Source organism: Callorhinus ursinus, unplaced genomic scaffold (genome assembly GCF_003265705.2).
Source record: "Callorhinus ursinus isolate GAN/ISIS: 27379988/994484 unplaced genomic scaffold, GSC_fseal_2.0 scaffold114, whole genome shotgun sequence".
NCBI classification, from domain to species: domain Eukaryota; kingdom Metazoa; phylum Chordata; class Mammalia; order Carnivora; family Otariidae; genus Callorhinus; species Callorhinus ursinus.
This window is the reverse complement of record NW_027397176.1, coordinates 758,404-775,606: the sequence shown is the minus strand read 5'-3', so window position 1 is coordinate 775,606 and position 17,203 is coordinate 758,404. Positions and strand designations below refer to the sequence as shown.

General features: G+C 38.1%; 1 protein-coding gene across 4 annotated transcripts in view; it reads left to right on the top strand.

The window, feature by feature from the left end:
• The window catches only part of PLEKHB2 (pleckstrin homology domain containing B2), a 71,145-nt gene that overhangs the window by 42,404 nt on the left and 11,538 nt on the right, over positions 1-17,203 (top strand). For all 4 annotated transcript variants that reach the window (XM_025858009.2, XM_025858002.2, XM_025857993.2 and 1 more), the window contains 2 exons: positions 5,829-5,868; positions 6,730-6,819. In XM_025858009.2, coding sequence (XP_025713794.1) covers positions 5,829-5,868; positions 6,730-6,819 — 130 coding nt within the window. The remainder of the gene's footprint in view (positions 1-5,828; positions 5,869-6,729; positions 6,820-17,203) is intronic.

Below are 17,203 nucleotides of genomic sequence, written 5' to 3'. Positions count from 1 at the left end.
TCTCTCTCTCCCCCCCCCATCTCTCATGAATAAATAAAATCTTAAAAAAAAAAAGACACTGATGAAAGAAATTGAAGATGACACAGACAAATGGAAAGATACCCTGTGTTCATGGATTGGAAGAATTAATATCATTAGAATGTTCATACTACCCAAAACCATCTGTAAATTCATTGTAGTTCCTATCAGTTTCAGTGGCATTTTTCAAATAAAAAGAGCAATCCTAAAACTCAAGGGGAACCACAAAAGACCTTGAATAGCCAAAGAACAAGTCTGGAGACATCACAATTCCGGATTTCAAACTTTATTGCAAAACTATAGTAATCAAAACTGTGGTATTGGGATACACATAGACACATAGACAAATGGAACAGATTAGGAGTCCAGAAATAAAGCCACATGTATGTAGTCAATAATACATATTTTTAAAGTTTATTTTTTATTCTATTTTTTTTAAAGATTTAATTTATTTGACAGAGAGAGAGCACAAGTAGGCAGAGTGGCAGGCAGAGGGAGAGGGAGAAGCAGGCTCTCCACTGAGCAGGGAGCCGGATGTGGGGCTCAATCCCAGGACCCCAGGATCATGACCTGAGCTGAAGGCAGACACTTAACTGACTGAGCCACCCAGGTGCCCCATAAAGTTTATTTTTTATTTATTTAAGTAATCTCTTTGTGGCTCAAACTCATGACCCTGAGATCAAGAGTCGTGTGCTCTTCTGACTGAGCCAGTCAGGTTAATAATATTTGATGAGGGAGCAAAGGATACTCAATGGGAAAGGATAGTCTCTTCAATAAATGGTGCTGGGAAAACTGGATGATATGCAAAAGAATGAAATGAGAATGCTATCTTAGACTACTCACACAGGTTAATTCAAAGTGGATTAAAAACTTAAATGTAAGACCTTAAACTGTTAAACTACTAGAAGGCATAGGGAAAAAGGTCTTTGTCTTTTTTTTTTTTTTTTTAATTCTTGTACATTAACATACAGTGCTACATCAATTTCAGGTGTACAATACAGTGATCCAACAAGTCTGTTCATTATACAGTGTGTATTGTGACAAGTTGTACTGTTAATCCTCTTCACCAATGTCACCTGTCCCTCCCACTCACCTCCCCTCTAGCAACCATCCATTTGTTCTCCATAGTTGAGACTCTCCTATTTGGTTTGTGTTTGTCTGTCTGTCTCTTTTTTCCTTTGTTCATTTCTTTTGTTTCTCAGATTCCACAAATGAGTGAAATCATAGGGTTATTTGTCTTTCTCTGGCTTATTTCGCTTAGCATAATACTCTCTAGCTCCATTCATGTTGTTGCAAATGGAAAGATTCTGTTCTTCTTTATGGCTGATGGTATTCCATTGTGTGTGTGTGTGTGTGTGTGTGTGTGTGTGTGTGTGTGTGTGTGTATACATACATATGTCTGTATACATATACATACACACATATGTATACATATACACATATGTACACACACACACCACTTCTTTATCCATTCATCTATTGATGGACTCTTGGGCTGCTGTGTGGCCACTGTGAATAATGCTGCAGTAAACATAGGGATGTGTATAGCTCTCCAAATTAGTGTTTTCATATTCTTTGGGTAAGTATTCAGGAGTGTGATTGCTGGGTCATAGGGTAATTCCATTTTTAATTTTTTGAGGAGCCTCCATACTGTTTTCCAAAGTGGCTGCACCAGTTCACATTCCCACCTACAAGTGCAAGAGGGTTCCTTTTTCTCTACATCTTTGCTAACACTTGTTTCTTTTGTTGTTGATTTTAGCCATTCTGACAGGTGTGAGGTGATATCTCACTGTGGTTTTGATTTGCATTTCCTTGATGATGAGTGATGTTGAGTTCATGTGTCTGTTGGCCATCTGGCTGTCTCCTTGGAGAAATGTCTATTCGTGTCTTCTGCCCTATTTTAATTGGATTTGGTTTTTGGGTGTTGAGTTTTAGAAGTTCTTTATATATTTTGGATACTAACCTTTTTTTTTTTTGCACTTCATTTTTAATTATTTATTTATTTTTTTCTTTAAATTTTATTGTTATGTTAATCACCATACATTACATCATTAGTTTTTGATGTAGTGTTCCATGATTCATTGTTTGTGCATAACACCCAGTGCTCCACGTAGAATGTGCCCTCTTTAATACCCATCACCAGGCTAACCCATCCCCCCACCCCCCTCCCCTCTAGAACCCTCAGTTTGTTCTTCAGAGTCCATCATCTCTCATGGTTCGTCTCCCCCTCTGATTTCCCCCGTTTATTCTTCCCCTCCTGCTATCTTCTTTTTTTTTTCTTAACATATATTGCATTATTTGTTTCAGAGGTACAGATCTGTGATTCAGCAGTCTTGCACAATTCACAGCGCTGACCATAGCACATACCCTCCCCAATATCTATCACCCAGCCACCCCATCCCTCCCACCGCCCCCACTCCAGCAACCCTCAGTTTGTTTCCTGAGATTAAGAACTCCTCATATCAGTGAGGTCATATAATACATGTCTTTCTCTGATTTACTTATTTCGTTCAGCTTAACACCCTCCAGTTCCATCCACATTGTCGCAAATGGCAAGCTCTCATGCCTTTTGATGGCTGCATAATATTCCATTGTGTATGTGTGTGTATATATATATACACATCTTCTTTATCCATTCATCTGTCGATGGACATCTTGGCTCTTTCTACAGTTTGGCTATTGTGGACATTGCTGCTATAAACATCGGGGTGCACGTACCACATCTTCTTTATCCATTCATCTGTCGATGGACATCTTGGCTCTTTCTTTTTTTTTTTTTTTTTAATTTTTTTATTGTTATGTTAATCACCATATATTACATCCTTAGTTTTTGATGCAGTGTTCCATGATTCATTGTTTGTTCATAACACCCAGTGCACCATGCAAAACGTGCCCTCCTCAATACCCATCACCAGGCTAACCCATCCCCCCACCCCCCTACCCTCTAGAACCCTCAGTTTGTTTTTCAGAGTCCATCATCTCTCATGGTTCGTCTCCCCCTCTGACATACTCCCCTTTTCTTCCTCTCCTGTTATCTTCTTCTTTTCCTTTTTACTTAAAATATGTTGCGTTATTTGTTTCAGAAGTACAGATCTGTGATTCAACAGTCTTGCACAATTCACAGCGCTCACCGTAGCACATACCCTCCCCAATGTCTATCACCCAGCCATCCCATCCCTCCCACCCCCAACCACTCCAGTAACACTCAGTTTGTTTCCTGAGATTAAGAATTCCTCATATCAGTGAGGTCATGTGATACATGTCTTTCTCTGATTGACTTATTTCACTCAGCATAACACCCTCCAGTTCCATCCACGTCGTTGCAAATGGCAAGATCTCATTCCTTTTGATGGCTGCATAATATTCCATTGTGTATATATACCACATCTTCTTTATCCATTCATCTGTCGATGGGCATCTTGGCTCTTTCTACAGTTTGGCTATTGTGGACATTGCTGCTATAAACATCGGGGTGCACGTACCCCTTCGGTGGAGATTAACCTTTATCAGATATGCCATTTGCAAATACCTTCTCCCATTCTGTAGGTTGTCTTTTAGTTTTGTTGGTTGTTTCCTTTGTTGCGGGGAAGCTTTTTACTTTGATGTAGTCCCAGTAGTTTATTTTTACTTTTGTTTCCCTTGTCTCAGGAGATATCAAGAAAGAAGTTGCTATGGCTTATGTCAGAGAAATTACTGTCTGTGCTCTCTTCTAGGATTTTTTGGTTTTAGGTCTCAGATTTAGGTCCTTAATCCATTTTGAGTTTATTTTTGTTTATGGTGTAAGAAAATGGTAGTTTTGGGAAAAAGCTCTTTAACATTGGTCTTGGCAGTGATTTTTTTGGATATAACACCAAAAGCATAGGCAGCAAAGGCAAAAGTAAACACATGGCACCACATCAAATTGTAAAGCTTCTGCAGAGCAAAAGAAACAATCAGAAAAATGAAAAGGCATGGAATGGGAGAAAAAAAATATTTTTAAGATTTTATTTATCTGAGGGGCACCTGGGTGTCTCAGTCATTAAGCGTCTGCCTTTGGCTCAGGTCATGATCCCAGGGTCCTGGGATCGAGCCCCGCATCGGGCTCCCTGCTCCGCGGGAAGCCTGCTTCTCCCTCTCCCACTCGCCCTGCTTGTGCTCCTGCTCTAGCTATCTCTCTCTCTCTGTCAAATAAATAAATAAAATCTTTAAAAAAAAAGATTTTATTTATCTGAGAGAGAGAGCATGAGTTGGGGGGAGCAGAGGGAGCGGGAGAAGCAGACTCCCCACTGACTGAGCAGGGAGCCCGACACAGGGCTCAACCCCAGGACCCTGAGATCATGACCTGAACCGACTGAGCAACCCAGGTGCCCCTGGGAGAAAATATTTGTAAACCATCTACATGATAATGGCTTAGTATCCAAAATATATAAGGAGCTTATACAGCTTCATAGCAAAAAAACCCCACAGGTTTATTTTATAATGGGCAAAGGACTTGAATATTTTTCCAAAGATATACAAATGGCCAAAAGGAAAAGATGCTCAACAGCACTAATCACCAGGGATGCAAATCAAAAATATAATGAGATTACCTCACACCTCCTAGAATGGCTGTTACCAAAAAGACAGAAGATAAGTGTTGGTGAGGATGTAGGGATAAGGGAACCCTGTGCATTGTTGGCAGGAATGTCAATTGGTACAAGCCACTATGGATATATTATGGTGTTCCTCAAAGAACTAAAAGTAGAACCAGCATGTGATCTGGCAGTCCCTCTCTGGATATATGTCTTGAAGGAAATGAAATCATTATCTTGAAGAGATACTTACACCCACATGTTCAATGCAGCATTATTCACAGTATCCAAAACATGAAACAACCTAAGCAGTTGTTGATGGATGAATGGATAAAGAAAATGGGACACACACACAGAATATTATTCAGTCATGAAAAAAAGAAGGAAATCCTCCCTTTTGCAACATCATGGATGGACCTTGAGGGCATTGTGCTAAGTGAAATAAGTCAAACAGAGAAAGACAAATACTATATGGTCTCACTTACTGGTAGAATCTAAAAAAGCCAGATTCCTAGAAATAGTAGAATGAATGGTGGTTTTCCAGGGCTGGTGGTTGGGGGAAATCAGGAGATGTTTGTTGAAGGGTACAAACTTTAACTATGTGATGAATAAGTTGGGCATCTAATTATATAGTATGGTGATTATAATTAACAGATACTTTATTATATACTTGAACAAATTAAGGGAGTGATTTTAAATGTTATCACCAGAAAAAATAAAAAAAGCAGTTATGTGAGGGAATGAAGGTATTAATCTTACTGTGATACATATATATCAGATCACCACATTATATACCTTAAACTTACATGTTATATGTCAGTTTCTCAAGCTGGGAAAAAAATACCAGCATTATTTTCAATTACAAAAAAATCGCTGACAGTCTAAACCTCACATCATGGAACATTATGTAGCCATTAAAAACAAATGCAGATCTGTGTGTGTGACATGAATTGATGAAGCAAATTGCAGTATAGTAAGCATGGTGCATTTTATACTTCCTAAAGAGTAAAGCAAAAACTGTATAGTCATAGATTATGCTTTAAATATTATATAGTGTATGTACCATAGATATATATTTTTTGCATATTTATTTCATGTGCATGTTTCAAATGCTTTGATTGAATAGGTCTTGGGGTGAGGGCTGAAGACCTGTTCTTGAAACAAGCTTTTTCAGAAATTTTGATGCCAACACAGGTTTGAGAATCATTGAAATAGATGTTGGATTACCTTAAATAAAACATCTCTTTTTCTTCTTTTCAGGGCCTGGAAATTTACACTCCAGGATTCCAGGACAAACACAGTAAGTTGCTAAGGGCAATCACCAGTAACGTTTTCACCTAGTCTTGCTGTAAGAAATGGAAGAGTAGGGGATTAGTAAAGGGAAATGGGGATGGGTCTCTTGGCCATCCAGCCATGGCTGAGTAGTCATAGCTAGGGGAGGCTCCTTTCACTGATATTAGAGCAAGCTGGATTTTGCCAAACCTTTTAAGGCAGAAGGAGTCCTCTGAATATAGGCAGCACTGGTTTCAGTGTTACCTTCCAGAAATGTCTGTATCTCAGAAAGTTTCTCAACGCTTTGAGTTCTGTGATTTACAGGGATGGCTCAAAAAGGACCACAGAGTCCTTTGTATATATAGCATCTCAGCCTTGTGAAACAAGCATTTTTGGATCCTAAAATGATTCTTTGTATGGAATTTTTTTTTTAAGAGTGCATTGATTTTTCTTTTCCACTGGGAAGTAATTTAATGAAGGATTTTTTTTTTTTAATGCAAGAAGCAGGCTGTGTGTAGAACAATCTCTGACTGCTACATTTCAGACTGTAGGATTTTTATTTAACAAAAGGGTTGTTGAGGGTGGCACATCACCTTTGAAAAGGCCTAGGTGATGGGAGACTCTGGTCTCCTTGGGTGGTGAGGGCTCTGTTCTTACCTCTTGCAGATGGCTGAAGAGGACCCCCTCCTCCCAATTTCAAAGGGTACCAGAGTCCAGGATTGAAAGGGAGTGGTGGGGAGGTACTCTTGTTCACTGCTTCTTACAGAGCTGTTTTATTTGCTTTCTAATTTTTAAGAATTTGCTGAATAAAAAGGATATATATGCATAGAATCCTAAGAGCCTGTAGTTGCTTTGTGACAACTCTCTTTCATTCTCTCTCCTCTCATAGGCTTACGTTGGCTCAGAAGTCCTGTATGATGAGACAGCTGTGGCTTCTTCCCCACCTCCTTATACAGCCTATGCCGCACCAACCCCCGAGGTAGGGAGCGAATCTTGGCATTTTGGAATCCAAGTGAAGGGAAATTGGGGTCTCTGTGCTACCGTCCTTTTTAAAAAATAAAAAAGAACCTCGAGCCACTATCAGAGAAATTAGAAACGTACTCAACCCTTTTCTTCCTTAAACTTTTTTTTAAAACAGATTATTATTTTCTTTCATAAAATTTATAATCTTCATGTTCACATTTTGTTTTAAAGATAGACCTGAAAATGATTCATGTTAATGACAGTTGTTTTGGTAATATGATATTGATGATTTATGGTTTATACTTAATAAATGAGAATTCAAATTGAATTCTCTTTATAATCAGAAAAAATGCTTCTTTTATTTTGAAAAAACAAAACCTTGAAAAAATCACATACCAAATACCTTGGGGGTATCCTAGTTAGAAGTGCCAAGTGTTCAGTGCTACATATAGAAGTCTCTGTTGTGGGAGGTACTTCTGTTTTGTTTTGTTTTTTTAACTTTTAATTTTGAAATAATTAAAGATTTATAGGAAGTTGCAAAAATAATACATAGAGATCTGATGTACTCTTCACCCAGCTCCCCAGTTGTTACATGTTAGATAAAATCAACACCCGGAATTTGAAATTGGCACAGTGTTTATGTTTGGTTTTGTGTCATTTTATCATATGTGTAGATTTGTGTAATCAGCCCCTCAGTCAAGATATAAAACTGTTCACAAAATCTTCCTTCTACACCCTTACGTAGTCACATCTTCCTTCCCCTTTCCTAACTCCTGTCAACCACTGATTTGTTCTCTGTCTATATAATTTTGTCATTTCCACAATGTTATATAAATTGGGTCATACAGCATGTGATCTTTTTGAGTTTGGTATTTTTCACTTAGCACAGTGCCCTTTAGAGCCATCCAGATTGTTGCATGTGTACCTCATTAAGTATTTTGGAGCATTTATCTGTTGGGGTTGTTTCAGAGTTCTGACTATTACCAGTAAACCCACTGTGAACACTCATCATGTACAGGTTTTTGTAGAAACATAAGGTTTTATTTCTCTGGGAAAAAATGCTCCAGAATGGAATTACTGGGTCTTTTGTATGGTAAAATCAAGGTTAGTTTTTTGAAAAGCTAGCAAACTACTTTCCAGAATGACTCTACCATTTCACTGATGAGTAATCCAGTTTCTCTGCATCCTCCCCAGCATTAAGTGGCATCACTGTTTTTTTATTTTAGCTGTTAAACAGGTGTGTAGTGATATTTCATTCTGATCTTAATTTGTGTTTCCCTAATAGGTATGATATTGCTATTTTTTTATGTGCTTATTTGACATCATATATCCTGTTCAGTAAAATGTCCTTATGTCTTTTGCTTGTTTTCTAATTATTTTTTTTAACATTGAGTTTTGAAGTTGTTATATATATGTTTGAAATAGGAACGCTTTGTCAGATATGTGTTCTGTAGCATGTATTTTTATTCTCTTAACAATGCCTTTCAGTTTTAATTTTCATGCAGTCCAGTTTCTCAGTTTTTATGGTTTGTGCTTTTATTGTCATGTTTCACACTTCACCAGACCAGGTTTCCTAAGGTTTTCTCCTGTGCTATTTTCTGAAAGTTTTATAGTCCCAGGGTTTACACTTAAGTGTTTTCCATTGTGAGTTAATTTTTTGTAAGGTGTTAGGGTTAAGTTAAGTTTCATTTTTTTGAATATGGATGTCTGATTGTTCTACTATAATTTGTTGAAAAGACTTTTAGTCCTTTCTGGAATTGCTTTTGCATCTCTTTTAAAAATCAGTTGGCTGTATTTGTGTGTCTGTTTCTCGGTTCTCTGTTCAGTCCCATTGATCTATGTGTTTTTCTTCCTCTGACACCACACAGACTTGATTACTGTAGCTGTATAAAAAGTCTTGAGATTGGATTGACTGATCCCCCACTTTATTCTTCCTTTTCAGAATTCCCTTAACTGTTCTTATTCCATTTCCTTTCCATATGAAGTGTTTAAATCTACAACAAAGTCTTGATAGATTCTGATAGAAATTGTTTTAAACTTTTGTATCAGGTTTATTGGGGGAGAATTGACATCTTTATTATGTTGAGTTTTCTAATCAACGAATGGACTGTCTCTATTTAGATGCTTTTTGATCTTTTCACCAGCATTTTGTAGTTTCAACATAAAAATCTTGTTCATGTTTTATTAGATTTACTATTAAGTATTTCTTTGTTTTTTTGAATCTTTGTCTATGGTATTTTAAATTTCAATTTCCCCAAGTTTATTGATTTTTGTTTGTTGATCTTGTAGCTTATGAACTTACTAAGCTCACTTACTGGTTCTAGAAGTATTTTTTTGTACTTCTCTGGGATATACTACATAGACAACCATGTCATTTACAAATAGGGAGAGTTTTACTTCTTCCTTTCCAGTCTGTGTGGCACCTGTTTCCTTGCCCAGGTTGGAATTTCTAATATTATGTTGAGTAGCAGTGGTGAGAGCAGGCATCCTTGCCTTATTCCTGATTTTAGGGGGAATGCATTCAGTTTTTCTACATTATGTATGATATTAGCTGTAGGTTTTTGAGGATGTTCTACAGTAAATTGAGGAAGTTCCCTCCATTTCTAGTTTTCTGACTTTTTTTTTTTAAATCATGAATAGGTGTTAGATTTTGTCAAATACTTTTTCTGCATCAATTGATATGGTCATGTGATTTTTTTTTTTAACCTGCTAATATGGATCATACTGATTGATTTTCAAATATTGAACCAGCCTTGCATCCCTGGAATAAACTTCATTTAGTTGAGGTGTATAATTCTTTTCATTTATTGCTGAATTCTGTTTGTTAATATTATTAAAAATTTTTGCATCTATATTCATGAAGGATGTTGGTCTGTAGTTTTTTTTTTGTACTCTTATTTTGGTATCGGGTAATACTGGCCTTACAGAATGAGTTTTGGGAAGTGTTCCCTGCTCTTCTTTTTTCTAGAAGAGATCACATAGAATTGGTATTAATTCTTTTTTTAAATATTTGGTAGAAATTTCCAATGAAACAGTCTGGGCCTGAAGATTTCTTTTTGGGATATATTTAATTATAAATTCTATTTTCTTAATAGTTATAGGACTATTTATTCTCTATTTCATATTGAATGGGTTGTAGTAATTTGTACTTTTTGAGGAATTGGTCCTTTTCATATAAGTTGTCTAATTTATATGTGCAACTCTGTTTTTTATATTTTCTTGCTGGATTAACTGTATTATAATTTCATGTCCCTTTCTGTTTCTGGTAATTTTCTTCTGTCTGATGTCTGCTCTGTCTGACACTGATATAGCCACTTCTGCTTACTTTTTATTGTTTGCATGGTGCCTCTTCCCATCTTTTTTCTTTCAAGCTGCATATACCATTACATTTGAAGTGAGTTTCTCATAGGCAGCATATAATTGGGTCATCTCTCCCTGTACATCTGACAAACCTCCGTCTTGTAGCTAGTATATTTAGACCATTTACATTTAATGTAATTTTTGATATGTTAGGTTTAAGTATGCCATTTTGTTTTTTGTTTTCCTTTAGTTCTGTTTTAATTTCTCTGTGTTCTTTTACTTAAGCTTTTTGTGAGTTATTTGAACAAGTTTTGAAATTGCATTTTTTTTAAAAAGATTCATTTATTTTAGAGAGAGGAAGAGCGAGTGTGTGAGTGGGGGGAGGGGCAGAGGGAGAGAAAGAATCCAAAGCAGACTCTGCAGAGAGCAGAGCCGAGGTGAGGCTCGATCTCATGACCCCGACATCATGATGTGAGCCCAAACCAAGAGTTGGATGCTTATTTAACCAACTCAGCCACCCAGTTGCCCCAAAAATTGCATTTTGATTTATCTATAATGTTTCTTGAGTGTATCTCTTTGTATTTCTTTTTTAGTGGTGGTTCTAGTTATTATGTTATTCATAAATATTTTTCAAAGTCAAGCGTTCACATTTCTTTTATATACAAGGACTGCATTAGATGCTGTTAGAAATTTTGCTTCAAGAAAAAAAAAAGAAATTTTGCTTCAGCTGTCAGACTTGTTAGAAAAGTCAACATGTGAAGAAAAGTTTATTATATTTACATGTATTTCTGCTCTGACCATATTTTCTTACCTCCTGATATTTCAAGATTCCTTTTTTTATTGTTTACTTTTTGTTTAGTGAACTTCCTTTTGCCATCCTCTTAGGATAGATCAGCTGGCAACAAATTCTGTTTTCCTTCATCTGAGAATGTCTTGATTTCTTCTTCATTTCTGGAGGATATTTTCACTAGTGTAGAATTCTGAGGTGATATTTCTTTGAACATTTGGCAAGTGTTTGCTATTTTTTTGGCTTTTATGGTTTCTGAGGACAATCTGCTATCATTTAAATTTTTCCCCCATGTATGTAGTGCATTGTTTGTTTCTAGCTGCTTTCTTTGTGCTTAGTTTTGAGAAGTTTGACTATAATGTGTTTTGGTATGGATTTTGGGGGAGGTTTATCTTGTTTGGATCAGTTTTTTGAATATGTAGGTTTATGGTTCTTGCTAAATTTGGGAAAATTTAGGCCATTATTTCTGGAATGTTTTTTCAGTCCCACCTCCTTTCTCTTTTGAAACTGATGACATGAATGTTAGATATCCCACATGTCTCAGATTCTGTTCATTTTCTTTTCGTCAGTCTTTTTTCTCTCCAATTTATACTCCTGTTTACTGATTCTTTTTCTCATCTCTCTTCTGTTGTTAAGCTCATTCATTGTATTTTTTATATAATTTTTTTCTAAAATTTTCATTTTATTTTTTATATCTTGAAAATATATAAATATGTGTATATATCTTTACATTGTTTTCCTGAGATTTTTCTGTTTTTGCATAGACTTTTTTAAAATGTATTTCAGAATGTTTTCATAATTGCTTCTTGAAATATTTTTATGATAGCTGCTTTAAAAAGCTTCCTAGAAGGGGTGCCTGGGTGGCTCAGTCAGTTAAGCGTCTGCCTTCAGCTTGGGTCATGATCCCGGCCGGGGTCCTGGGATTGAGCCCCACATCGGGATCCCTGCTTATTGGGGAGCCTGCTTCTCCCTCTGCCCCCCCCCCCACCCAGCTTGTGCTTCTTTTCGTGCTCTCTCTCTCACTCTCAGATAAAGAAAATCTTTAAAAATCTCTTTTGTTGTTTTATTCGTTTTGAGATCTTCCTGATTCTTGATAGGACAAACGATTTTTGATCGAAACTTGGGCATTTTAAGTATTAATGAAACTGAATCTTACTTAAATCTTGTATTTTAGTGTACTTCCTCTCAATGCTGTTCTTGTGGGTGAAGAGGGAGTTACTCTGTTGCTGCCATGTAGGGATGGAAGTGCAGGTTCTCCACTGAGCCAAACTCCCAGGGGTTGGGTTTCTTGTCACCTCCTTGTCAGGAGGGTTGGGAATTTAAGCCCTCCTCCAGGTCTCTGCTGACACCAGCCTATGTGGGAATTGGAGGGGTCCTCTTTACTGCTCCCCACTAGCTTCCACTGATACTGTGATTTCCACTAGGTCTCTGCTGATTGCATCCCATGGGTCTGGGAGGGGCACCTGGTTTGTGCTGGACAGAGGTGGGAGTTCTGGCTCCTTACATGGTCTCCATCAGGCAGGGATGAAGAAATTCTCAGCTCCCTACTTGGCCTTCTCTGACACAACTTGGGACAGGGGTGGGGGGGAGGGTGCCTTATTACAGCCTGCCAAACATGGAAGTTCACTCTCTATACTTGGCCTTGCTGGTGGGAGTTGGGGTGGGGCCACAGTTATTTCTGTAGAGTGGACTGGAGTAGAACAGTTACTGCCTAAAAATGGTCTTTCTTGCCAGATTGCCCCTTTCCTCCCAAGGTTTTTTGGGTAGAGAGAACAGGCTTTTCTTGGGGGCCTTTTTGTCTGTACTTACTGGTTCCTGTCTTCTTCTTTAGTTAGTCGAGGATATAGGAGGCAAAAAGGAAACCCAGGGAGCTCACCATCTGTCCTTCTTAGGGTCCTGAGGTCCCTAGCCAGTGTGCCACCTTCTTGTCATCTTTCAGAGTCTTTATGTTTGTTTTATATATTATGTTCAGGGTTTTCAGTTGTACTTAGTAGGAAGAATAGGGAACATCTATATCTTTGCCGTCTTCCAGAAGCTTAACTCCTGTGTCCTGTTTTTATAAGATGACACGTTTAAACTACGCAGCTATTTGTCTGACAGCAGCAACCTATTCTCCCTTGTGCCACATATAGTACTTGTCACATGACGACAGTAATTGTAGTTGTCTGTAAGCATATCTGTCCTCCTTGCCCCCCCCCGCCACCTGTGAGCTCATAAAGAAGGCTGGGCCTTTTGTCTCCAGATTTCCCAGAATATAGCAGTCATTCACATGGTCAGTGAAGGTGGGTCCATTGCCCATGTCTCGCAATGCCCATTCACAGACATGTGCTGCTGGAAGACTGCCAGTCACCGGCCGAGGTCTCAGACCTCAGGGTCTTCCCACCCAGCAACATTCCTAGTCCTTCGTATTCTCCTTCCTGGAACTGCGGAAAATTGCTAGAGGGGGTTCTGCTGCTAGGCTGGCTTCCTTACTTCTCTCAGCCTTCACAGAATTGAAGTGAGTCAGGACCTTGCTCAGGATTAGGCTTTGGCTTAAGGGAATGTTGGACTGGTTTGATTTTCTATCTATCCAGACTACTCAGACATTCTCCATATTAGCTGTATGGCTGTTTTGCTTACCATTTGTATGTTCACTGGAGTAACACTTTTAAAGATTTTATTTATTTATTTTAGAGAGAGAGAGAACATGAATAGGGGGAGGAGCAGAGGGAGAGGGAGAATCTCAAGCAGACTCTACACTGAGCATGGAGCCCAATGTGGGGCTCCATCTCATGACCCTGAGATCATGACCTGATAAAGAGTCAGATGCCTAACCAGTTGAGCCACCTGGGCACTCCCCAAGTAGCACTTTTAATTTCCTTCAAGAATTTTTCCTCTGCATTCACAACTTGACTAACTGCTTGGTACAAGAGGCCCAGCTTTTGGCCTGTCTTGGCTTTCCACATGCCTTCCTCCCTAAGCTTAATCATTCTTAGGTTCTGATTTAAAGAGAGAGACATGCGACTCTTCCTTTCACTTGACCACTTAGAGACCAATTGTAGTTTGTTTGTTTGTTTTTTTAAAGATTTTATTTATTTATTTATTTGACAGAGAGAAAGAGAGAGAGAGAAAGAACAAACAAGCAGGGGGAGCAGCAGAGGGAGAGGGAGAAACAGGCTTCCTGCTTGAGCCTGATTGAGGGCTTTGGTCCCAGGACCCTGGGATCATGACCTCAGCCAAAGGCAGATGCTTAACTGACTGAGCCAATCCATTGTAGGGTTATTAATTGGCCTCATTTCCATATTGTTGTGTCTCAGGAAATAAGAAGGCCTGAGAGGGAGAGAGACAGGAACTAGTAGTTGGTGGAGCAGTCAGAACACACAAGATTTATCAATTAAGTTTGCCCATATTATGGGTGTGGTTTGTGGCACCCCAAAACAATAGTAACATCAAAGATCACTGATCACAGATCGCTGTAACAAATATAATAATAATGAAACAGTTTGAAATATTGTGAGAATTCACAAAATGTGACACAGACATGAAGTGAGCAAATGCTGTAAAACCTCCAATGTGTAAAAATACAGTGTCTGCAAAGTGCAGTAAAGCAAAGCAGAATAAAACGAGGCATGACTGTATATCTTTTTGAGTCAGTGTTTTCATTTTCTTCTGATAAATACCCAGAAGTGGAATTGCTGGATCATATGGTAATTCTATTTTTAATTGTTTGAGGAACCTCCATACTGTTTGCGAGAGTGGCTGCACTGATTTACATTCCTGCCAGCAGTGCACAGGGTTTTCTTTTCTCCACATTCTCACCACCACTTGTTATTTGTTTTTTGTTTGTTTTGTTTTCTGATACTAGCTATTCTAACAAGTGTGAGATGATTCCTCATTGTGGTTCTGATTTGTATTTCCCTGATGGCTAATGATGATGAACACTTTTTCATGTGTCAGCCATTTGTATGTCTTCAAAGAAGTGTCTTTTCATATGTTCTGCCCACTTTTTGACTTGATTATTTGTTTTGTGGGTGTTGAGTTTGAGAAGTTCTTTATAGATCTTGGATACCAGCCCTTTATCTGTAGTGTCATTTGCAAATATCTTCTCCCATTCTGGGGGTTACCTCTTTGTTTTGTTGACTGTTTCCTTGGCTGTGCAGAAACTGTTTATCTTGATGAACTCCCAAAAGTTCATTTTTGCTTTTGTTTCACTAGCCCTTGGAGATGTATCTTGAAAGAAGTTGCTGTGGGCGATGTCAAAGAGCTTACTGCCTATGTTCTCTAGGATTTTGATGGATTCGTGTCTCACATTGAGATCTTTCATCCACTTTGAGTTTATCTTTGTGAATGGTGTTAGAGAATGGTCAAGTTTCATTCTTCTGCCTGTGGCTGTCCAATTTCCCCAGCACCATTTATTGAAGAGACTTTTGTCCATTGCATGTTTTTTCCTGCTTTGTCAAAGATTATTTGACCATAGAGTTGAGGGTCCATATCTGGGTTCTCTCTTCTGTTCCATTGGTCTATATGTCTGTTTTTGTGCCAGTACCATGCTGCTGTCTTGGTGATCACTGCTTTGTAATAGAGCTTGAAATCAGGCAACGTGATGCCCCCAGCTTTGTTTTTCTTTTTCAACATTTCCTTGGCGATTCGGGGTCTTTTCTGATTCCATACAAATTTTAGTGTTGTTTGTTCCGGCACTTTGAAAAATGTCATTGGAATTTTTATTGGGATGGCATTGAAGGTATAGATTGCTCTGGGTAGCATAGACATTTTAACAGTGTTTATTCTTCCTATCCATGAGCATGGAATATTTTCCCATCTTTTTGTGTCTTCTTCAATTTCTTTCATGAGTGTTCTGTAGTTCCTAGAGTATAGATCCTTTACCTCTTTGGTTAGGTTTATTCCGAGGTATCTTATGGTTTTTGGTGCTATTGTAAATGGAATCGTTTCTCTAATTTCTCTTTCTACAGTTGTGTTGTTAGTGTATAAGAAAGCAACTGATTTCTGTGCATTGATTTTGTATCCTGCCACATTACTGAATTGCTGTATGAGTTCTAGTAATTTGGGGGTGGAGTCTTTTGGGTTTTCCACATAAAGTATCATGTCTGCGAAAAGAGAGAGTTTGACTTCTTCTTTGCCAATTTGAATACCTTTTATTTCTTTTTGTTGTCTGATTGCTGTTGCTAGGACTTCCAGTACTATGTTGAACAATAGTGGCAAGAATGGGCATCCTTGACATGTTCCTGATCTTAAGGGAAAGGCTCTCAGCTTTTCCCCATTGAGGATGATACTCGCTGTGGGTTTTTCATAGTTGGATTTTATGAACTTGAGGAATGTTCCCTCTATCCCTATACTCTGAAGAGTTTTAGTCAGGAAAGGATGTTGTATTTCGTCAAATGCTTTTTCTGCATCAATTGAAAGGACCATATGGTTCTTCTCCCTCCTCTTATTAATGTGTTCTATCACATTGATTGATTTGTGAATGTTGAACCACCCTTGCATCCCGGGGATAAATCCTACTTGGTCGTGGAGAATGATCCTTTTAATATATTGTTGGATCCTATTAGCTAGGATTTTGTTGAGGATTTTGGAATCCATATTCATCAGGGATGTTGGTCTGAAATTCTCCTTTTTGATGGGGTCTTTGCCTGGTTTGGGGATTAAGGTAATGCTGGCCTCATAGAGTGAGTTTGGAAGTTTTCCTTCTGTTTCTATTTTTTGAAACAGCTTCAGTAGAATAGGTATTATTTCTTCTTTGAATGTTTGGTCGAATTCCCCAGGGAATCCCTCAGGCCCTGGACTCTTGTTTTTGGGAGGTTTTTGATCACTGCTTCAATCTTGTTACTGGTTATTGGCCCATTCAGATTGTCAGTTTCTTCCTGTTTCAGTCTTGGCAGTTTATAGGTTTCCAGGAAGGCCTTCATTTCATCCAGATTTCTCAGTTTATTGGCATATAGTTGTTGATAATAATTTCTAATAACTGTTTCTATTTCCTTGGTGTTAGTCATGATCTCTCCCCTTTCATTCATAATTTTGTTAATTTGGGTCCTTTCTCTTTTCTTTTGGATAAGTCTGGCCAGTGGTTTGTCGATCTTATTAATTCTTTCAAAGTACCAACTTCTAGTTTCATTGATCTGATCTACTGTCTTTCTGGTTTCTAATTCATTGATTTCTGCTCTAATTTTAATTACTTCTCTTCTAAGGCATGGCTTAGGCATCGTTTCTTGCTTTTTCTCTAGTTCTTTAAGGTGTAGCATTAGTTGGTGAATTCGGGAGTTTTCTATTTTTTAGAATGAGTCTTGGATGGCTATGTGTTTCCCCCTTAGGACCTCTT